Source organism: Prionailurus bengalensis, chromosome B2, assembly GCF_016509475.1.
Source record: "Prionailurus bengalensis isolate Pbe53 chromosome B2, Fcat_Pben_1.1_paternal_pri, whole genome shotgun sequence".
NCBI lineage: Eukaryota > Metazoa > Chordata > Mammalia > Carnivora > Felidae > Prionailurus > Prionailurus bengalensis.
This window is the reverse complement of record NC_057349.1, coordinates 3,884,427-3,907,870: the sequence shown is the minus strand read 5'-3', so window position 1 is coordinate 3,907,870 and position 23,444 is coordinate 3,884,427. Positions and strand designations below refer to the sequence as shown.

At 46.5% G+C, this 23,444-nt stretch overlaps 2 protein-coding genes across 2 annotated transcripts in view; both read left to right on the top strand.

Moving 5' to 3' along the window:
• Positions 1-23,444, top strand: part of LOC122490296 (histone H2B type 1-A) — a 348,434-nt gene that overhangs the window by 314,080 nt on the left and 10,910 nt on the right. The gene's annotated exons all lie outside the window — the stretch shown is intronic.
• Positions 135-729, top strand: LOC122490294 (histone H2A type 1-C). Its single transcript, XM_043592904.1, has one exon. The coding sequence runs from the start codon at positions 273-275 to the stop codon at positions 663-665; it is 393 nt and encodes a 130-aa protein (XP_043448839.1). The 5' UTR covers positions 135-272; the 3' UTR covers positions 666-729.

The following is a 23,444-nucleotide window of genomic DNA, read 5'->3' as shown; positions in this document are numbered from 1 at the left end:
TTTATGCTAATGAAGGATGCAGACCGCGTCTTAGTTCATTGGAAGACCAGCCGTGAGGCTGTCATCCATGGGCAGAACTATGCAAATGAGGTATGGAAATAAAGCTTTTCTATTGGCTACTTGACTGAGACTCGTTACTAGCCAATCAGGCAACCGGGTTTGCTCCCCAGGAAATGGCTATAAAAGCAGCGATGTTTTACCTACTTCCCGGCTTGCTCTCTTCTGGCAAGTGATTAGTTCTCTTGTCTTGGGATTTCTTTTCCTTGCTTACGATGTCTGGACGTGGCAAGCAGGGAGGGAAGGCTCGCGCCAAGGCGAAGTCTCGCTCTTCTCGCGCCGGGCTGCAGTTCCCGGTGGGCCGCGTGCACCGCCTGCTCCGCAAGGGCAACTACGCCGAGCGGGTGGGGGCCGGCGCGCCGGTGTACCTGGCGGCCGTGCTCGAGTACCTGACGGCCGAGATCCTGGAGCTGGCGGGCAACGCGGCCCGCGACAACAAGAAGACGCGCATCATCCCGCGCCACCTGCAGCTGGCCATTCGCAACGACGAGGAGCTCAACAAGCTGCTGGGCCGCGTCACCATCGCGCAGGGCGGCGTCCTGCCCAACATCCAGGCCGTGCTGCTGCCCAAGAAGACCGAGAGCCACCACAAGGCCAAGGGCAAGTGATCTGGCAGTCCTCTGAGTTTCCGGAAGCGCTTTCATACCCAAAGGCTCTTTTCAGAGCCCCCCACCACTTCAAAGGAAGAGCTAATACCACTCTTTAGGTTAAGGCGGGGAAGTCGATAAAGGTAAGTTGATTTTAGCCCGCCAGGATAGTGCGGTTCCTCGGCTTTTGAAAAAAAGTGTCCAGGTGTTAAAATCGCCCGGTCCTTCTGGGTAACGGCAAATCGAGTGTCCGACAACTGCTTGTACTTCCTGACTTCACGAATCTAGGCACCTCGGATAGTAATGCCTAACTTAAAACTCGGCTAACGGCGCAGCTCCGCATGATTTCTTAAGCTGTCTTGCAAAGTTGCTCGGATGTCCTTGAAGGTAAACTTAACCGAGTAACACGCTAACTCCCAGGCCAGTCTCGTAGGTGCCTCGTCTTGGGCTGCGAGCAACCCGTCTTAACTAATCTATAAAGGAGTTAGCCTCTGCTCCTGTAAGTTTTCAAAGTATTATCTGAAACTTCAAGTATGGGAAAGGGTCTCTGAAAAGTGGCTTTCCCCGAACAGGATAGTTCACAATACTGACTGAATCCACATTCGAATTGAGGCTTCTCCTGTTTACAAGTCAATTGGCTTTGGCACCAGTTTCTAATTCCTGGTTCTCGGTCTTGTCATCCATAAACTGGTGGAAAATTGGTGTTTTCATTAGACCTTTCTGCCAATCAATGCATTTAGAGCCCCTAACCTAGAGCAGTGCTGGACTTTCAACCAACTGCAATTAACACTTTATTTCAAGAGGCTCAAATGCCTAGATTCCTAAGGCAGCCTGAAAAAAAGGTAGAATCGGGCCACAGGCCTCTCCAAAGCAGTTGCTACTAAGGATCTAGTCATTTAGCTGCTCCCAACACCAAAAGCTGCAATCTGGGACCGTGCAAAACTTCCTGCAATCTTATTTTCTAGGATTGAGTCTCCAAGTGATTCTTTGGGGTGACTGGGTTAATGCTCTGGAAAGTTCTTAGGCAGGAAGGGTGAGTGGGCCACGGGTTGCCCACGCCCCTGCACTCGGAGACTGGCGGCCCAAGGAGAAACAGCCTCTTGCACACGCTCTGGGAGCTCCCACTGAAGCATTTCAGGTGGCAGTGTTGGGAGCATTCATATCGGAATATGCACGGGGAGGAGAGGGGAGATCCTCTAAACAGAAGCTGGTTCCCCGTGGACATGCCTCCCACTTTCTAAATGGTGACGCTTCTGGAATGGTCTGGAAGCAGCCTCCACCCTCCCAGCCTTCCTCCTCCTCCACTCCCACCCACCTCCCTCCTTCCCCGAGTCCCGCCTCCCACTCCCCCAGCCTGATAGTCACCCTGGAAAAAAGGGGCTAGGGTGTCTGGGAGTTTGGTGAAGACAAAGGGGCAGAACAAGTGAGCGCCTTGATTCTAACACGTTAGAGTTTTCTGAGTTTTAAGGATTCTAAGGGGTAGGCGGGCTGAGACTGCACACGGGGAGGTTCCAGCCTGGCAGCGGTCCAGACTGGGGTCCGCCCAGAGGACCAGGTTCTTCGCACCCAGAATTTCTTGTATGCTGGAGAACTTGGATCCTTAGGTCCGAATTGCTTTATATGAGCCTAGCAATGCTCTTCATGAGCTTTCCAGGTTGGTTTTGAGCCCAGCTCCAGCACTGACCAGGTGGGTGACCTTGGGCTTCGTGGTCAATTCCCCCCTGCCTCCATTTCTTCCTGTTCACCTTCGCTCACCTAGTGGTAAAACAAGTAGGCTCAGCAGTGTGGGTTCTGAAACTAGAACACAGGCACTCAAGGGCAACAGCTGACACTAAGCACTTTACCGTGTCAGGCGTAGTCCTACCTGCTTCCAGAAAATTCATTTAAGCCAACAATCTACAGGTAAGTGCTATCACTCTCCAGACTTGAAAGCCTAGGTAACAGGAACAGAACATAGACTTAGACCTTGTCTAAGTCCCAAGGTCAGGAAGCCAATACTTTAACTGCTGGCTGTTCTGCTGTAAGCACAGCTCCCTTAATAGGTGATTGTCGGAATAATGAAACCAGTAAAAACTCAATACATAATGGCTTAACTTTGTCCATGTACCCGACTGTCACCAGTTGTATCCTCAGCTGTGAAGAATGCAAGGGAAAGAGGAGAGGTGTTCTCCCTGGAATCTACACAAACGGAGGAAGGTCACCCATGGTATTAGCACTGCAAACCCAGAGGAAAAGCCCCTAGACTTGAAACAAGGGGAAAAATCAGGAGGTGGTTCGGTAAAGAGTTACAGGACTTGATACACTAATTTCTTGTGAATGAAGAAGGAGTTAGTAAAGATATGATTTTGAATTCTCCCCTCTGGGCTTCAGTAACAAAACTCTGTATTGTTTGGTTAACGATACATTGTGTTAATTTTATTTGTTTCCTCTTCAGCAAGACCTCCTTAAAGTCAAAGACCCCATCTTGTTAAATTAACAGTCAGCATAGACCCTTGCATAAGATAAACACTTGAAAATTGGGCAGTGTGTAAATGTTGAGCTGAGTCAGTGGCTGGGCCATCAGGAAGCACTTTGTTCTAGAGGGTCTGCTTATCACCAGAGGAGAGGAGACTAACAGGTTGCTAATAACATCTTCTCTTTGCAGTAGAAAATCCCTTCTGAAAAACTAGTTTGCATTGGCATCTTATTTGGGGAGCTTCAGAGAAGCACAGAAGGTGCCAAGTGACCAGCTCTTACCTAAGAGGACAGCCAAGAGGCCATTCCCCAAGCAGCGGACACTGCTTAGAGATGTGTCCTAGCTCCCCCTCTCCAGCATACTTTTCCTTCCTCTTTAAAACGTCACTGTTTATATCCAAAAGCCCTAGCTACTCCTTTGGAAAATTCTCCAGTGAGCAATAAATTCTCAGTAGCTTCAGTTGGTTTCCAGCCATCGAGCAGGTCTCCATCCGCCATGCCTCAAGGGTCCTGGGGAGGACCATTTCAGTTGGGGCAAGTTGATGAGAATGATAAACCCAGGCCTTCCAATTACTGGAGGCACCTGGACACCAGGGACAAAAAGTTGATCTCAGGGATTTACTGAGATGTGAGGCTAAGCTGAATCATTATTTGGTTATTTAGGGCATCCCCAACAATGCAGACCAGGATGATGCAGCATCACCAACTAGAAAACCCCTTTTTACATTTTGAAACCACCTATGCAGCTTTCCTTTATTCCGTCCATTATACAGTCACTTACTAGTTTTTTTTTTTTACAAGCACAATACATTTTATAATTGTGAAAAGATCGTATATTAAGATCAATTACATTACCACCTACGGGTTTGTCATCTGTCGATCCTAAGTTATAATTACCAATGTAAATATTCCTGTTAAATATGCGTGTATATTATTAGAAGATGCTAGGAATTTAACTGAGGACTCCCCATGCGTACTGAAATCGAGACTAAGAAGTGCAGACTTGAAAATAGAGTGAAGTCACAGGCATGGAGTGAGGGTGGGCATCTTAAAAAATATCCGAGCTTCATGGGACTTGATTACACTGCAGTAGTTTCCCTGTGTGGCAGCCGGGGCAAGGGGATGGAACCGTCTCCGGGCTTAGAACGAACGCGCGTCATTACAGTTGAGGCTGTTTCCCAAAGAAGTGAGTGTGCTAAGCCTCAGGGACACCAGGCGGTGGTGATACCCAGAACCGAAAGAACAGGACTTGACTTTGCACCGCAACGAATTGTCTTTGCGTTAAAGATGGATCCCAACACGGTCAGACTATACCACGTGCCCTAAAGTTCAGAACCTTGACGCTTGGTACTTGTTCCCGGTCTTTCCGCGATGTCCCTGATGTTCCATCAATTCTGCAGTTTCCGAGGCTGTCTTAGGCGCAATAAACTTCCAATTTTACATCTCCAGCCCCGACCTCCATTGTGAAGTGTGAATGCGTGTATGCACGTTTCCCCCCAACTCCTTCGCGTGCAACTCTCTTTTCAGCCCGAATCCACCTAAGACACAGGAGTTGACGTTGTAAGCCTGTTACTCCCCCTATTCCTTCCCGCTCAGGAAGTGACACTACCCTAAATCCATTGGCTCAAGCCAAACTTCAGGGGGTGAGCCTTCCTCGCTTCCCTTCCTCTCCACAAATCCAAACTATCCATAGGTCATGTCGCCTATACCCCCAACACGTGTCTTCCTGTATTCTCTACACTCCTTGCCATGACCTGAGGGGCCACCCATGACCACCTCAGGCCTCTGGCCTCTGGCCTTCTCTCGGACTTATCTCCATGTTTCTGTTCCAGCCGCACTGGTCTCTTTCCATGGGCCAAGCTCTTTCCTGCTTCAAGACATTTTCACTGTTGCTCTTTTTCTCCGAAATACCTGTTCCCTGACTTGTCTTCTGGAAAGCTCTCTCTCACCCTTCAGGACTCTGCTTTTCTTCAGACAGTCCTGTTCTGACAGACCTACCCAGACAGATCAAAGATCTGTATACAAAATACAAATACTGGATGACATTTTAGGAAACATCTTAACTGCAGGGGTGTGTGTGCGTGTGTGTGTGTGTGGGTGCGTGCGCACGAACACTGAGAGTCAGGTGTTATTGTTAAGCAAGGCAGGAAACAAAGCCGTAGAAGACAGGACATAAACTACATAGGCCAGAAGGAGATTTAAGACAATATAATAGAAGAAAATGACTAACCAGGATATTTTGTATCTTTTATTAAATTCAAGTGGCCAGGGGCGCCTGGGTGGCTTAGTCGGTTAAGCGTCCAACGTCGGCTCAGGTCACCATCTCACGGTTCTTGAGTTCGAGCCCCGCATCGGGCTCTGTGCTGACAGCTTGGAGCCTAGAGCCTGCTTCGGATTCTGTGTCTCCCTCTCTCTCTGCCCCTCCCCCGCTCGGTCTGTCTCTCTTTCTTTCTCTCAAAAACAAAATAAATAGACATAAAAAATTTTTTTTTAATAAATTCAAGTGGCCAATGCATATCAGGGGTAAAAAGGTTAACCTTTCTAGTAGTTAAGCTTTGTATATACCAGTAATAATGGGATGCCTTTTCCTATCCATGGAGAGACACCCACGGAAACTAATAGTACACAGGGCTACTGAGGGCGGGGAAGGATTGCCACGGCCTATACTCTTTTGAAAAATTCTCCTGGAAATATCTATTTAAATGTAGTATTAGACCCTTGGCCTTGTGTACAACAAATCAGTTCTAGATAAATAAAGACGGAAACCAAACAGGAAAAAAAAAAAAAAAAAGTTGGCCCTTGAAAAAAGAGGACATCTACCTTCTAGAAACAAGCCCCCATGATGTAAGGTTATAGGAAGAGAGGTTTTTCACCTTTACAAGCATCTGAGTGTAAAGTGTTAAAATGGGCGTGTATTAAGTTGGTAACTTCAAGTATCAAGAATAAAGTTAAAAAGCAGCCTCCCTCTGCTCACTGCTCCGGCAGGTCACTCTCTGGCCGTGACCCTGTGTAGATTCTTTGAACTACAGTCCCAGATTTTACCTATTGGGTCTCACAGCTCTGGCGTCTCCCCATTCCAGCCTCCGCTCCATGAAATGGGGACCTCTCTGCGTTCTCACTGTGCCTTCCCTGCATCCAGCAGAGGGTCTGGGAAGTGGCGGCCACTCACCTCCGCCGAACGCGCAGGGAGGGGATGGCGTAGCCCAGAAAGCCCTCTCTGAGCCCCGCACGTGGTTGTCTGCACGTCTGCGGAGAGGGGTCTGTCCACTAACCGTCACCCACAGCTCGCCCCGTTAGCAGGTGTGCAGCGAGATCGGGAAGTGCGCCCCGCTTGCCTGCCACGCTCCCCCTTTTCGGCTTTGTGCACTAACCTCCCCAGATTTAATGTCTTCATGATAACCCTCAGGAAGCCCTTCATTGTTTTAAGGGCCTCTTCTCTGCCGGCTGATACCCCCCCATAAAAGAATCCTCTTTAATGTGCTACTGGGTCTGTGGTTACTAAGGGTTCGCTTGGAATCCTGGAAAGAAAAGAGTCACGCAGCTGGTACGTGTGACAAAGTCAATGCTTTTTCATCCACTCACAGTGTCTGCTCTGCACAGAAGGGCAGCTCCTGGCTCCTACATTCCAACGCGCGGATTATCCAGTTAACACGCTCCTCTCCAGGCTGTTTGTGGAAGATTCTATCCCCCCCGTGTCTATACCCTGGCACTTTACATTCTCCCCACATGGTGGAGTTTCAGTAAATACTCCGAATGAACGTGCTGACCACAAACCTTAGATGTGCCCAGAAATGGAATAGTCACCAAGCCGCAGGGCCTTGAGGGTTTATCCCTGGGGTGGGTACCGTTTTAGCCTCCACCCAGGCTTAAAGCCCAGTTACTCACTTTGGAGGGAGATCCATGATGGTTCTACAGCTGCTGTGTCCAACACGGTAGCCACTGGCCACATGTGACGTTTTCAGTTTAAATATAACATAATTAAATTAAAGAATTAAGTGAAACTAAATTGAAAACTCAGGCTTCAGTTGCACTAGCTACAGTTCAAGTTGCTGGTGGCTACGGTCTTGGATAGAAAGGTACAGAGCACCTCGGTCATCCCAGGAAGGTACAGAGCACCTCGGTCATCCCAGGAAGGTACAGAGCACCTCGGTCATCCCAGGAAGTTCTATTGGTAGGCGTTCCTTGTCCTTCTAATTGTTCACGGGCACTTACTCGATGCCCTCCAGGTGGCATCTGAGTATGTAACGTATGGTCACCAGACCAAATACAGGATGCTCAGTTACATGTGAATGTCAGATAAGCAGCAAATTATTAAGATTAAATATGCTTTAAACTATTGCACAAAATGTACGACGCTAAGACAAAAATTGTTAGTTATCTGAAATTCAGATTTCACCGGGCATCTTGCATTCTTATGCGCCAAACCTGGCAACGCTGCCTGAAGAACAAAATGAGAGCATCTTCCGGGGCGCCTGCTTGGCTCAGTCGGTTGAGCGTCCGACTTCGGCTCAGGTCACGGTCCCACGGTTTGAGGGTTCGAGCCACGCGTCGGGCTCTGGGCTGATGGCTCAGAGCCTGGAGCCTGCTTCGGATTCCGTGTCTCCCTCTCTCTCTGCCCTTCCCCTGTTCTCAATCTCTCTCTCTCTTTCTCTCTCTCTCAAAATAAATAAACATTAAAAAACAAATGAGAGCATCTTCCCTGGGAGCCTGGGTCCTCTTGACCGTGGGGAGTTTCTATACGAGCAACTGAGAAGGTCTGACACCAGAGGTGGGCCTGTGGGTCTTTCTGCCTGTGTTGAGAAAAGCCGAGGAAGAAGTTCCTAACGGCCTTTACTTTGGTTTCAGATCTTTCCTTCGGTTTCCAAAGCTTCTCACTACAGAGATGTCTGGGTCCAGAAAGTGTCTGTGAAAGTCATCGGTTCTCAGAAATAAATGGATAGATGGGGGGCCATGTTCAGTCATGACTGATTGATTCTGCACCTGCAATTTTTTTTCCTCCTGAAAACTTATTCCGGGTTTATTTCTTTGTGTGTACACGTACAGCTTGGGGAGGAGAGTAAAGGCGGGAAAATATTATCGAAGAGAAGCTCTCTCTCGTAGGAAATATGTCTAATGGTTTGAATTAGTCATAGATTCAGAGGGTTCAAACAAATCAAACTACCAAGGTATGTGTTGAGAATCCACCCCTCCACTGGATTACTCTACGAGGTAACCATTAATTCCCTTGTATACCTACGCACTGTTAACTCACGCAGATGTGAGTCAAGCCACCCCCGCCCGCCTTCACTGATGAAAGGCAGCCAACTGTATACACTGTTCTGCCCTCACACTTTTCCTACAACAGTGTATTTCGGAGAACTTTCCAGATGTGGAAACAGGGAGCTTTCTGTACGCCATCCTGTGGGATTGCACTGCGTCCCTACATCTTAGTGCACGTAACCCGTCCGCTATCGGGGGGCATATAAAAACGAGATGATAAACCCGGATTCACAGCACGTCCGATTGACAGTCCTCCCGTTCTGCTGGGGTTGTGGAAAGTGAACAGAAACGCGTCACTCGTGGGTGAGAGACTCAAGGTTCTTTGCCTCAGAAACTCTATGGCCCTAGCCGAGGTAGCAATTTTGAACCTCACGCTCTTCATCTGTACAATGGATGGCAAGGGGAGGCAATGCCTCCCTTACGGTGACTGTAAGAATGAAAGAGGACCGTGTGAATTGCTTGAAGCTCAAAAGAACAACACGAGTAAGATCGTGTAACGTTCAACACCATTTCGCTTGCGAGAGTTAGAGACGATACGATGTAATAGGAACAGTCTCCAAAGTCCAGCCTGCTGCCAGGGCATGAGGTGGTGCAGGGAGGCAGGAAGGCCGGCTCTCAATTACCTGCTTGAGACGTCCCCCGGGGTGACACGGCCCTGTCCTGCCCGCCGGAGTCAGAAAATACCCTCTCCCAATTTCCCCCGGCCCTTCTCCCTATTGCTTTTTTTCCTTCAACCAAGGTCAGCTTTTGTCTATTTGTTTGGTTTTTTTGTTTGTTTTTAAGGTCACGTTTTAAGAATGTCTCCGCTAAGCTGTAAAGTCTGTGTGTGTTGGGGGCTGGGGGGCCCTCTGGGCCATTGCTGCGCGGCCCGCTGTGAGCCTGGGGACTGACGTTGCCTGGCATACACTGGTCAGTCCAGAAACAGCTGGCGAATCCATCAGGCAGGCAGGTGTGGGAAGGGGGCATCGATGTACCAAGTCTATACAAAGTGGCTTGTGCACGGGCACGCGCACACAAATACATGTAGTCGCACAGCAGACACGCAGTGAGACCTTCCAGGAAGGCATGGGGACCTGGAATTAACTGCTGGGGTTTGTGTCCTAGCTCTGCTCCGCCCCTTACCACGTGTCTGACTGGGGGTAAGTCACCTGCCATCCCTGAAGATCAGACTTGCCATCTGTAAAATGGGACAGCGCCTCCCAGAGTTTTGAGAACCAATCCAATGGGATGGTACCTGAGGAAGCACAGTGTTGCTCGTGAAGCTTAATATAAACATGCGCGAAACGATGCGGACAGAGATCCATCCCAGTCTATCTATCTATCATCTATCGATTCATCTGTCTGTTTCCAAATATGGAAAAGCAAAAGCAGGAGAGGCTATTGGGATCCCCCTCGGGGATCTGCTGGCTTCGCCTGTAGAGACAGAAATAACCGGGCTTATGCTAAGCTGGAATACTACCTGCTGCTGGTGGCAACTAGGCCCATGGCAGGAGGAAGCTTCTAGAAGAGAGGGCCCAGCAGACATTCACCGCTGAAGTGGCAGCGGATGCCGCCACTCACCTCCCCCCAAGTCTCTTCCAGGTACGGGAGCAGCAGCCCCAGTGGAACGGGTGGGCCTTTCGAACCCAGCTGAGCTGTCTTTCCAAGAGCAGAGGATGTCAAGGCACGGATGCCCCATACGCTGCCCCCTCCACTTTGGGCTCGGTTCGCTCCCTGGACGTGGAGAATTCACCCCGACCGGGGATCTGAGCAGCCTTGACACAGGAAAGAAAAATGCAGATGGCTATTAAAAAGAAGGGTCCTGGGTAGATGGGCCCTGAGGGAGGACAGATTAAGTGAGCGTAGAGCACAGAAGGAAGCTTCTGTTTCCTTTGGCTCAGTCCCTGCAGGTGGTGAGTGAAGAGACCAGGGCCCTGAATCGGTTGGCCTTGTGCACGGTTGCCAAAGAGATCAGTGGTTTGTACACGTCCACACCCTGAGGTATATTTCTGCCCTTGACGTCTTGACTGTCTCACGCCTCCAGTGGACAACTTACGTGCCATTTTGGACCTTTCCTTCCTCCCTTGCTACTCTGTGTTCAGTGTAGGGCTGGTAGCCTTAAAACCGCTGCTGCTTACGGTACCAGTAGTTACTAATGGGGATTAGTAAATGCTACACATCAGGGCGTTTGGTTTTCTCCTGGAGAGCCAGTTGTTAAACAGTGAGCAGCACACCGCCGCCTTGAACAACCGTCGCTCCTCCCCGGTGAGGACACCCACATTTGCTCACACTATTTTCCTACCCGGAAAGGTCCCGTCTCACTTCCCATGCTTCTGGGCTAATTTAAATCCCACACTCCTGCCCGCCCCCCCCCCCCCCCCCGAGTGGTTCAGTTGGCTAAGCGTCTGACGTCGGCTCAGCTCATGATCTCGCGGTTCAGAAGTTTGAGCTCCCTGTTGGGCTCTGTGATGGCAGCTCGGAGCTGCTTCGGCTTCTGTCTCCTTCCCTCTCTCTGCCCCTCCCCTGCTCACACTCTCTCTTTCTGTCTCAAAAATAAACATGAAAAAATTGGTTTTCAAAGATAAATAAATCCCTATAATCTGTACCTCCCATGTATATTTTCATATTGTTTCCCATCTGTACCTCCCATGTATATTTCGTATTGTTTTCATGCCTACTTTCCAGATTGTAGGAGGACACCTAGCACACTCTTCAGCCAGACAGATACTCACCTGCCCCAACCCTAACTTCCTTCCTGGCTTTTGCTCCCTGATCATTCTACTTCCAGAGGGGGAGAGTGGCCGTGGCCTGGCAGGTGGTGACGCTGGGAGTGAGGGCTGTGAGCACAGCGGGCTCCGAATGCCCCAAGCAAGGCACCGCTAGGGCACAGCAGGGCTGTTTAAGCAGTGACCCCAGGGACTTCCTCGGGGTTGCCTGGTGATAAACTGAGAACAATGGCTGCTTCTTTCCCCGTGGGAAGATCAGCCAATGTTCCCAAGTGCTGGGAGGCTTGCGTTCGCAGCTGACGCCCACACAGAAAATGTTTCTTCTCCCTGTTCAAGTCTGCTTTCGTGTTTTTTCTACTGAGGGAACAGCACAGGCAGTGGGTGCCCTTGGGGAGCACCGCCCCTCTGGGCACCAGGATGCGCCCCTCCTTCCCCAGAGATGAGCCCTGAGTGTTGCATGAGAACAGCCAGTGCCCTGGCAGACTTCTGCCCACCCCCCTAGTTCCAGGGGCCACAGCCAAGACCACCGGAGGCCCCAAATAGGAAGGCCTGGGCCGAGTCGCATGACCTCTAGAGGTTGAAGTCAGTGGAAAGGAGTGGAAAGGAGCTTCCATTAAGGGCCTAGATCTAACTTTTTGGTCATGATGGAAATCGCCTTGTGTCTGTCTTCTCCAATGTCCTTCATGAAAGCTAGAAACCAATTGCTGTTTCTATAATTTCCCATTTATCTCCTGTAGGTCCCCTTTCTACCGTCCCTCCTCTGCCCGCAATCTCTTTCCTCTCCACGTACCATCAACTATCTTTCAAGGAACACTTTTTGAAAGCATCCTTGTGGGGGAAGCTGGATGGCTCAGTCAGTTAAGCGTCTGACTCTCGGTTTCGGCTCAGGTCATGATCTCACAGTTTTGCGAGTTCAAGCCACACGTCGGGCTCTGAGCCTGCCTGGGACTTCTCTGTCTCTGTCTCTCTCTCTCTCTCTCTCTGCCCTTCCCCTGCTCACAAAGCTCTGTCTCTCTCAAAATAAGTAAATACACTTAAAAGATTTTTTAATGAAACTAAAAAAATTTACAAAAACCCATGAAAGTAACTTCTTGTTTTCACACTAGGTGGTCGGTGTTGAAATACGTGCAGACCCGCCACCACCGCGCTCCATGGATGCTCCAGGGGGACCCAGGCTCAGCTCGGCTTCGGGCGCCCGCATCCCTGTGGCGGAACAGCAGGTGCACAGCGGTACTCTGGCTCCATCATCAGGAACCTCGCTGCCGGGATCTCACCTGTAGCTCAGAAGCTGGGCCTCAGAATCGGACCTTCTACCCAAATTCACCGCTCTCCAAATTAGCGTTAGATTGTGACAGATGTAGCTCCTGCCTCATTGCAGGAAGTAGATTATAATATTCACTGTGTGCCGAGCGCTACCTTCTTTTATCTTCATAAGGAGTTTATGAGGTAGGTGCTCTTATGATCCCAGAGACCTAGGGACACAGAGACATAGGGAACTTGTCCGTGTCATCATTTTTTGTTATGCGCCGACACCCGGGGTCTACTGGCCCAAGGAGTTGTGAACCGCCTGTCGCTTTGGAGGTTCGTTTGAGTTGACTTGGTCGCCACTCCCATCTTGTAGTGTCCTCTTGTAGCTTAGTCTTTAACCAAGGAACACAAGAAATGAGGCCCTACTCATGTTACTTTAACCAAGGAACACAAGAAATGAGGCCCTACTCATGTTACTTTTTGGTGATTTTTGTCATTCTGAGAGAGAGAACTTCTGAGAGAGATGTTCAACTTTAAGGAAGCAAGAAGATACCTGATATTGAACAATTTGTTCTTTTTCTTTGTGCCCAACCCAAAGGAGACGGACAGCTGCCGTGAAGGCTGGACACTGATTTCTGGGACCCTGTGGGATAATGGAAGTAAAAACACAGGTTTGGCCATACGTCAGCCCCTCCTTTGCAACACTATGTGACCGAGAGCAAACCATTTCCCCTTTTTATCCTCAGTTTTTCCTTGTCTGGAAAATGGAACCAGTCCTATCACCTGCCTCGGGGGATGGATGTCAAGGTTAAGTGGGGATAATGTACTGGGCACATAGTAGACACTGAAAACAATGCCCCCTCCTCCTTTCTTTTACCCTTATCTATGAGCTTGGCTCATCTCTAGGTGTATCCATTCTCTATCACCACGTCACCAATTATCCCCAAACTTGGCCACTTCAGGACCGGAACTTGGCCATGCCGGGCCCTCTGGCTGTCTCGCAGGCTGCTTTGAAGATGTGGTGGGTCTACAGCGATGGCTGTAGTGGGGCCCAGTGTGTAGCGAAGGCCCACTGTGGGATCAGTCCACTCACAAACCCGTGTACATGGCTGTTGGCAGGATTCAGACCCTCGAGGACTGTTAGACTCAGGGACTCAAGTCCTCGTTGGTTGTTTCTTGTCTTGTGGACCTTCCAACTGGACAGCTTACAGCTTGACTTTCTTCTGAGGGAGTGAGCATGAGAGAGGGCACAAGTGAGGGCCCCAGACCGGGGCCACAACCTTTGGGAACCTAATGTGAAAAGGGACCCCCCATCGCTTCTGATGCATTCTGCTTGTTCCTAGCAAGTCCCCAAGCGCAGCGCACAGTCACAGAAAACGGATAACCCGAGGGTGTGAATCCTCAGAGGCACAGGGTCACCTTAGAGGATGCCCACCACACGGAATATATCACGACCCATTTAAAACAAGGTGAAACTGTCTTCTTGAGCCAGTATCTTTAGAAATGGAAGAGTATCTCTGAGTTCTCACACACACAGGCCCGGTTGGGTGCAGGTTGGGTCATGTGCTCAGGCATCAAAAATTGCCCAAGTATTTACATTTCTGAATGTCCCTGGAAACTACATTTCCCAGGCTCCCTTGCTCTCTGGTTTCCAGGAGTTTTGACCAATGGAGACGCTGGTAGGCCATGTTGGTGAGACTGGGCACTTCTCCCTTCCCTCTTCACTTCCTAGGGTCTCCCCAGTTGGTACTCTATGGCTCTGTCTCATCAGAGGGCCTTCACTTGGTGCTCTGAGCTCCTGCCTTACCAGCCTGTGCTGTTCCAGCTACACTGGGGGGTTCCAGCCCCAGCTCCTAGTTAATAGGTGTTAACACCTCTTCCTCCCTTTGTCCCAGTAGCCCTGGGAGACACACAACTTCCTGCTGCCGCCTATCTTTTGGTTACTCCCCACCCCTCTTTTGGTTTCTCAACTCTTTCATCATCCATTTATATAATCATCTCAATTAAATTCCATCTGTATGAAATCCCTAGAGTGCCTTCTCGTTTTTAACCAGACTGTACTCATCCACTGGGAAACAGTGGGACCAAACACAGCTGACGAACACCGATCTTCCTTGAACAACTAACGTGCAGACCAGTGTTTACAGCATTTTCTAGTCCTAAATATCTGCCTGGGTCCTCATGCTGCTGGAAGTCCAGCTCAAAATATATCCTCTAATCTGTACCTTGATCTCCTGACCAGAAATTAAGCACACATCTGATACTTTATTTAATACCAAGTGTATCTCATTATACATTAATTAACGGTATGGCTTATAAACTCAGTTCATGTGAATTTAGGATTAAAAAGTAACATATATCAGGGCGCCTGGGTGGCTCAGTCGGTTGAGCTCAGTCGGCTCAGGTCATGATCTCACCGTTCATGAGTTCGAACCCCACGTCAGGCTCTGTGCTGACAGCTCAGAGCCGGGAGCCGGCTTCAGATTCTGTGCCTCCCTCTTTCTCTGCCCCTGCCCCGATCACACTGTCCCTCTTTCTCTCTCAAAAATAAAAAATAAAACATAAAAGAATTTTTTAAAAAGTAACATATATGGTCACTTACTATGTGTCAAGCACTGTGAAATCACTTCAGATGAGATCAGGTGCATTCAGGGTGCATATGGCCTTAGACTGTTAAATCGCTTCAAAAAAATGACCTCATCTGATCTTAGCAACCCTCCTACAAAGTAGATAATAGTTGTACCTATGAGATTTTTGCCAGATTCTACAACAAACAACCCCCAAATCTTAGTTCGTAGCAATAGCAAAGGTTATTCCCGACTCACACTGTATTTCTTAGTGGATCTGCCATGGCTCTGTTCCATGTTTTCTTCATGGAGGGACCCAGGCTGAATGCGACATAAAGGGATCTTATTGCTGTTAATGATTTTTCTGGGAAGTGGGCACACATCACTTTTCATATTTTACCAACCAAAGCCACTCCTGTGGCAATGACTTATGTTGATGTGGAGGAGAAATGTACTCTTCATATGGGGAGGCATATTGTAAATCCATATTGATGGGCAGGGATGTGTAATCCTCCCAAATATGCAGCAAAAATTTGGGAGTAGTAATACCATCTACCATACCATTGTCATCCAAATTTTGAACATGAGACAACTGAGAAATAGAGGTTAGCAAATTTCTTAAACTCATAAATCTAGTAAGTGACAGGATTTGAATTTGAAATGGAGGCATCTGCCTTCGGGACTGTGACAGCCAGATTCCAAGATGGCTCTGGTAATCTCACCTTCCAGTATGCACACACACGCTTGGATCATTCCCTCCCCAAACTGGATACACTGACCTATGTAAGTAATATAATACTGTGGCTTCTGGAATTAGGTCATAAAAGATACTGTGACTTCAGTTTTGCTCTCTTGGATCACTCACTTTTGAGGAAGTTAGGTGCCACGTAGGGAGTCCTGGAGCAGACCTACGGAGAGGCCAAAGAACTGAGGCCTTGTGCCCAATAGCCAACACTGACTTGGCAGCCATGAGAGCCATCTGGGGGAATTGGGTCTTCCAGCCCCAGTCAAGTCTTCAGATGACTCCACTTCCAGTTAATATCTTGACTCCAGTCTCATCAGATATCTCAAGTCAAAACTACCCAGTTAAGCGGTGCCTGGATGGCTCAGTCAGTTGAGCGTCCAACTCTCAACTTCGGCTCAGGTCATCATGTCACGGTTCGTGAATTCAAACCTTGAGTTGGGCTCTGCCCTGGCAGTACAGAGCCTTCTTGGGATTCTCTCTCTCCCCCTCTCTCTCCGCTGCTCCCCTGCTCTCTCTCTGTCACAATAAATAAACTTAAAAAAAACTACCCAGTAAAGTCATCCCCAAATTTCTGACCCGTGGAAACTGTGTGAGATAGTAAATCCTTTTTATTATTTTAAGCCATTAAAGGTTGGGAAAATTTGTTATGCAGCAGTAGATAACTATAAAAGAGTCTGCCATTATGCCAAACTGCCACCATGTATGAATGAACAATCTGTGTAAATATATAGATCTTACATTTACAAACCAGCAAATGCATATAATGCAGGGGGAGTGAAGAGGAAAAGTAAAGGGATCCTGAGGAAATAATAACCGGAGTTATGATGGATAAAGAGGGAAAGTGAAGAACAGAGTAGAGATATGCAAGAAGGCCAGATGCAACCTGTTCTTATTCATTGACCATCTCTTCTAAAGACACCGGCGACATCTTTGAAGAAATGGATGCCGAAGATACTGAGGTAGACAATGATTATGAGTTCAATGTTAAGGTTAACGAAGAGGTAGTTAATATCTCTGAAGTCATTGTTTCTCTAGGCACTCTCTTTCCAGACAGAAGACGGTATTTGTTGGGATTTTTGCTAGGATTAAGGGATCTGTGTTTGGACTCTTAAGAGTATATATGTAGACGCTTATGCTTTATACTTTTATGCACTTCCAGTCCAAGAAAAGACACCCCAATCCTTCACCTCACCCCCAGATCCGAAACGCTCTCCACCTCCACCTTTTTCAAGGATCCTTCCTGCATCCAGATTCCATAGGATCTCCTTGCTGGTAACCCAGAGGACAAGTCCCTGACCTCTCTCAGGCTTTCATCTTGAAACAAGATGGATTCGTGGAGACTCAATGTGCTTCAACATCCAAATTAAGTTTAGATTTCTTAGATTTTCTCTTGCCATATTTTTTATCTTTATTTCACTGATTTATTTAGCCTCGGGCCAACGTAGAACAACTTGACTGAGTTCAGAACTTAAAATACATGTAGGTACATATATACACCGATGTAAATATGGAAGATAGATATAGAAATACACGCACACTCTATAAGGTATAAAAATGAGTTTGAGATCACCTCTTAAACTGCAGCCTCTAGCACAGATTTCCTTCAGTCTGCTGATTGAGACCTATTATTTATAAAAGCAGTTTAGTTGCCAGTAGTCAACTTCGTTGAAATTAAATAGAGAAGAGAGGAGAAAGAAGGGAAGGGACTGAAAGGGAAGGGAGGGGAGGGAGGGGAAGGGAGTGAAGAAGAGACAGTAGCAGAGCAAATTGCACAGAAACAAACATACCTGTTACTTTTGTTTTGTCTTCAGTTAGGACACGCAGGACGAGGGGTAGGCCAGGGTGAATATAATGTTGTAAGACGTGTTTCTTGATGCAGGCTATGACCAAAATGTTTTTAAGGCCACTGATCAGCTAATAAGTTACGTGAAAATAAAGTGAAATCATTACTGTTCAAGTTACAAAATATCTCAAAACTTAATTGCTAAAAAACAACCGCCATTTTGTTATGCCCACAGACTTTGGACCAGGAATTTAGATAGAGCAGAACGGAGCTGGCTTGGATCTCTGGCATTATGTTTGGGACTTCAGATGAAAAGACTTTACCACTGTCAGTTGGAATAACCTGGAGCCTCGTCTCATATTTCTGGTCCTAGAGGTAGGATGGTTCCAATATTAAGACCGCCAACCAGAGTGCCCAAACATGGTCTCCAACAGAGGTTGGTTTCCTCACAGCCTGGTGGCCTCAGAATCACCAAAATTCTTCTGAGATAGATAGCTCAGAGAGCAAGCCTGAGGGCTCCAGCAAATAAGGCAAAAGCTGGTTGCTCCGTAGGACCTGGGCTCGGAAGTCACACAGCCTCAATCCCCCCACCCTCTTGGTGTGAGCTGTCACAAGTCCACTCAGCCTCGAGGGGACAGGAATTAGATTTGATGAGGGCGCAAGAGTCAAGACACGGTGGAGAGAGGAGTGTGGGTCAGGAAAAATTGCGGCAAACATTTTTGGAAAATTAAAGTTGCTTAATCATCTAACCAGGAGGATGTCCAGGCACAGGAAGCTAGATAGTAAATACATGGGCCACGTTTATAAATGAAATATAACACAGTGCAACTCGACAACTAGAGCTCTCTCTTACCAATAATACAGAAGGGTGGTTCTTATTGAGGGAATAATCAAGACAGAGGAGTGAGTACACTATGGTTTGGCACATATACATTTCAAAATCAGGACAAACTAAACCAGAACGTTCATGGATGTATATAATAAATCTTAGATAAAAACCAGAGAAATAATTTCAGTGAAAGCCCAGAGAAAGAGCAGAATGGTGTCTCAGCCTGTACTACCTGGTGTCTGGGAAACTTAGCATACAAAAAAAACACAACAAAACAAAACAAAATCTTTATCATATTTTTAAGGGAAGCATGTTGTTTGCTAATAATAAGGTAATTCATGGATCCATGGCTATGGTGAAAACTTGGAAAAGACATAAAAGCTTGGACACAAGAATGAAAGTCATCTTCATTTCCACCACTATGGAGAATCTATGTCACATGGATGTTTTCCCTTTCTATGAAAAGTGTTACAACATGGTGAGATGTGAAGAGAAACTTTTTTTAGAAAACTTTTTATTTTGAACTAATTTTAGATTATACAGAAGTTACAAAACTGGTACAAAATTGTAGCGCTCAACTGGCTTCCCCTAATGTTCATGTCTTACATAACCGTTGTACAACGACAATACAGGAACGACGACAATACAGGAAATGCGACAAAACAAAACAAACAAGCAAACGAAAGAACAGGAAATGGACATTGGCACAATGTTATTTACCACATTTGGACTTTTTTTTCAAATTCGACAAACCTTTCCACCGGTATCCTTTTTCTGTTCCAAGGTCTTATTCAGGATCCCGCGTTAAGTTTACTTATTGTTTTTCCTCGGGATTTTCAGGTCTATAATAGTTCCTTAGTCTGTCCTCATCTCTCCTGACCTTCACACTTTTGAGGACTACTGATGAGTTATTTTAAAGAATGCCACTCGATTTGAATTTGTGTGATGTTTCCTTTTCGTTGGAGTGAGCTTATGCATTTCTGCCAGGAAATATCCCCAAAACAGGTGTTTTCTCACTGCAAGGAGTTCGTGATGTCCATATGTCCTATTACTTGTCACATTTACCTTGCTCACTTAGTTAAGGGATGTCTTCTGGGGTGAACCACTGTAAACTTATTACCTTTGTCTTCATAGTTGATAGGTGTCTTAGGGAAGACACTCTGAGACTGAAAACCCTGCTGTTCCTTAAACTTCCGCCTGGCGATTTTAGCATCCACATGTGGATTGTATCCGCAACGAGGGAGAGTTGTCCTTCTCGTGACGTATGTATGTACTTATGGATACATATTTTATTCTAGGGAGCTAAAAAAGTCCAACGTTACCAATTTTTATTTTGTTGCTCAAATGGCAGCAGCTTTGGTCATTAGTAGCTCCTTGAGACCGGCTACCATGTTTTTTTCAAAGTTTCCATCTTTTAGAAAACATTTCCTTGTCTTCTGGTACCACAAGATGTTCCAGGCCCATCCTGTCTTTTGCCTGTTCCCTCCTTGGAATCAACCACTTATCCAAGGAGCCCTGGTTCTTTTTATTGGAGAATGATGCTTAAAGGCCAGATGTGCTGGGTTCCTTCCCCAACCCTATCGCTTTTAACAGTTTATTTTACTGGTACATGTAACATTACTATAGTTGGAAGAGCCAGTTACACCAACAGACATATTCAATAAACCGTTACTCCCTCCTCACCCTGACGCTCTGTTCCCCTTTCTCCCTTCTTTATACTCCTTTCTAACCCTCCCCCACTGCCATAGATAACCCGTCTCCTTTATTTTTGGTTTATCCTTCCTGTACATCTTCCGCACAAATAAGAAGAAGGTATGTTTTCTTATGTCCTCTTCTTTCTCCTATGGAGGGTGTCATACTATGGATACTCTTTTGCACTTGGCTTTTTCACTTAGCCATACATCCTAGAACTTGCTCCTTATTACTTCCGAGAGATCATTCTTACCCATTTCTGTAGCTTCGTATTCTTAAGTATTGCAAGTGTACCCTAGTTCATTTCAACGTTCTCTTATGGGTTGATAATAAAATTCTCCCCGACGTTTTATAGTTCCAAACAATGTTGCAAGTCAATAGTCTAGGGTGTGCAATCCACACTTGGATTGAATGGTGTGCAATCCGCACATGGTTGAATGAGATAGAAAGAATAAGAATTTGTAAGGTAACATATAGGTCCTTTTACGAAAAATTTGCCAGAAATGTTCTACACCAAAAGCTAAGATAGAGTACCTATTAAAAGTCCACAGAGGAGAAGTCTGTCCCAACAGAGTTCCAAAGGTGATCCACACAGTGACCACAGTCCACGGTGCCACGTCCTTTGCGTACGTAATACACCTCCTGTGCAGAAATTCGGGAAGGACTCGTTTGTCCTGCAAAAAGCACCTCATCCCCAAACTCTGTCTTCACTAAAGCACTCATGACAACATTAAAATAGCCAAGTGCAGAGTCAAGTGCTTGGAATCCAGAACGATGGAGTAAAAGGAACCAAGCACAAGCTTCCTATGCCTTTAACTTGTCTGCAAATCATATTGTTGTGCCTCTTCCCACAATTGCTATCGTGGCCACCATTCACAACATGCTCCCCATTGTCCATCACTTGGGTTTTTTTTTAGAGGCTTAAAAAAAGTCCGTATCAGGAAATCCCCCCCTTTTTTTAGCTCATTAGAGATTAAAAACTTGAGAATACTTCATGAGTTCAAGAAATTCCATGAGGAAGACTCCTCCCACTCTAGCCTATGATCCCACACAGCAAAAAATACGTTTCACATGGGAGGCATCAGCACACAGTCAAAGAACTGAGTGCATAACTGAAGCCACAGGCATTGGGCACTGGTATTGGATATTCTAGTCTAGTTCAGGAAGAAAGAAGAAAGAAAGAAAGAAAGAAAGAAAGAAAGAAAGAAAGAAAGAAAGAAAAGAAAGATGGAGGAAGGGAAGGAGAGAAAGAAAGAAAGAAAGAAAGAAAGAAAGAAAGAAAGATGGAGGAAGGGAGGGAGAGAGAGAGAGAGAGAAAGAATAAATGAAAGAAAGAAAGAAAGAAAGAAAGAAAGAAAGAAAGAAAGAAAGAAAGAAGAAAGAAAAAGAAACACGTGGCCTGTGCTACTAAATTGATTTCACAACCTCTAGTGATTATTCAGACCTACAGTCTGGAAAACACATTAAGAGCACATACTTTGAAGTCAGACAGATGTGAGCTGGAAACCTAGATGTACCTGTCAGCAACAGCCTGCTCAGAAGTCCTTAGCCGGTGCAAGTCCATATGCTCCTTTATAAAATAGGGACAACAGCCCAGGCTAGGGATGGTTACATTGACCAAATAAGAATGTAGGTAGCACAGAGTACAATGACCAGTAAGTGGAAAGGGTAGCTTTTATTGAGAATGATAAAGTGAGAGGGGCACCTGGTGGCTCAGTCCCTTAGGCTTCCGACTTCGACTCAGGCTATGGTCTCGAGGTCTGTGGGTTCGAGCCCCACTGCAGGGTCTGCACTGACAGCTCAGAGCCTGGAGCCTGCTTGGGATTCTCTGTCTCCCTCTCGCTCTCTGCCCCTCCCCCACCTGCATGCGCACGCTCGCTCTCTCTCTCAAAATAAGTAAGCATTTTTAAAAATTAAAAAAAAAAAAAGAATGATAAAACGGGATGAGGAGCAGAGATGCCATACTAGGGGCTTCTGGGAGTCCACAGGAAACCAAGGCTTATCCACCCCATGTGGATGGAAAATCATGAAGCATGGGAGGCTTTGCCATCACTTTCTCACCCTTCCAGAGCCCACTTGAGTGCCCAGTCGGGTGGGAATCCAAGGGAGTCAGGGTTGGATTGCTGTAACACACCCTCTCAACCTGGGGTCACGTCTGGCATGTCACGGGCAAGTCCAGAAATCTGCAGGAACCCTCGCATGACGGAAAACGGGTTTGACCTGTTGGTCACCTCCAGGGACACCAGTAGTTCCCAGACTCAGCTGGGCATCAGAGGGAACCGAGGACTTCTTAGATTTTCTGAGACTCTCTGGAGTTACTGGTTCAGAATCATCTGAAGAAAGACTTTGGAATCTAAACTTAAAATACAAGTACACACACACACACACACACACACACCCTAGGTAGTTGGAATAGGGCCAGCCAAGCTGATAGATCAATAGTAAAGTAGAGCCTTTGGTGTTACTCTTATGCCATCATAGAAGAGTGTCAAATAAACATTTGCTTTCATAGTGGGAGATGCTCAATGTATTCTTTGAACCCATCAGTTCATTTTATTGATGGGAAAACACACAGTACCAGAGGAGACAAGCATAGGTGAGTTGAAAGATCACAGAATTTGGAGACATTAAGTCCCTCAACGTCAGAAGTGTAAGGATTACATAGGCTCAAACCAGACATTTAAGAGAAAACTTCAATGGGTTGTGCAAATTTCAGCCATTTGCAAAAGTTATTGTTTGTCATTGAAAATGAGTATAACACACTGTTCTGGGATTGAATGCCCATAAATCAGTTTCCCTAGTAACTATCAACTGGTCTGTTTTGGAACCTTATCCTCTCCCTTTTTATATTAATATATACCAAAGGGCATATTTATTTTTCACTAGCTTGCACTAATTACATTGAAATGTTTATACATTAAGGCTTTAAAAATACAGATTATTTACGTTGATTTTATACCAGCATTAACTTAAGTAGCACTAACCTGAAACTTGTAATTAATGTTGTATCAAAGATATATATTCTCTTTTGATTTCAGTAGTAAGGTCTGTTGTGCAGGGAGATTTGTGGCAACAAAACTAAAAATTACCGTGATGCCCAATGCTGTGTTACAACCAGCTACACTCAAAGAATGGTGTCGTATCACTTTATAGCACTGGCCAAAATGGTACGTTGTCTCTCAAGTACATGGCTTGCAAGTTTTTAAAGACAATTCCAGCCAGACCATTTTCCAGGCATGATTTCTTTAGTTGGATGGTCATTGCTAACTTAGACTCTCTGTTGATTGGGCAATTACCCAAACAAACCCATCTTTCACAGATCTTGTAAAGGATGTCTTCAGAGGACCATGACTTAACTTGCATAGTCCCGCAAAGATCCACCTCTGAGATGCAAATCTGAACTTGCAATTCAATCCAACACTTAACTTGTTTTCTTTTTTATGGATGTCTGGGAAGCATAGGGCCATAATCTTCATGACGGAAGCCATATTTCGTAGGTGGACTAGCCATTCATCAGC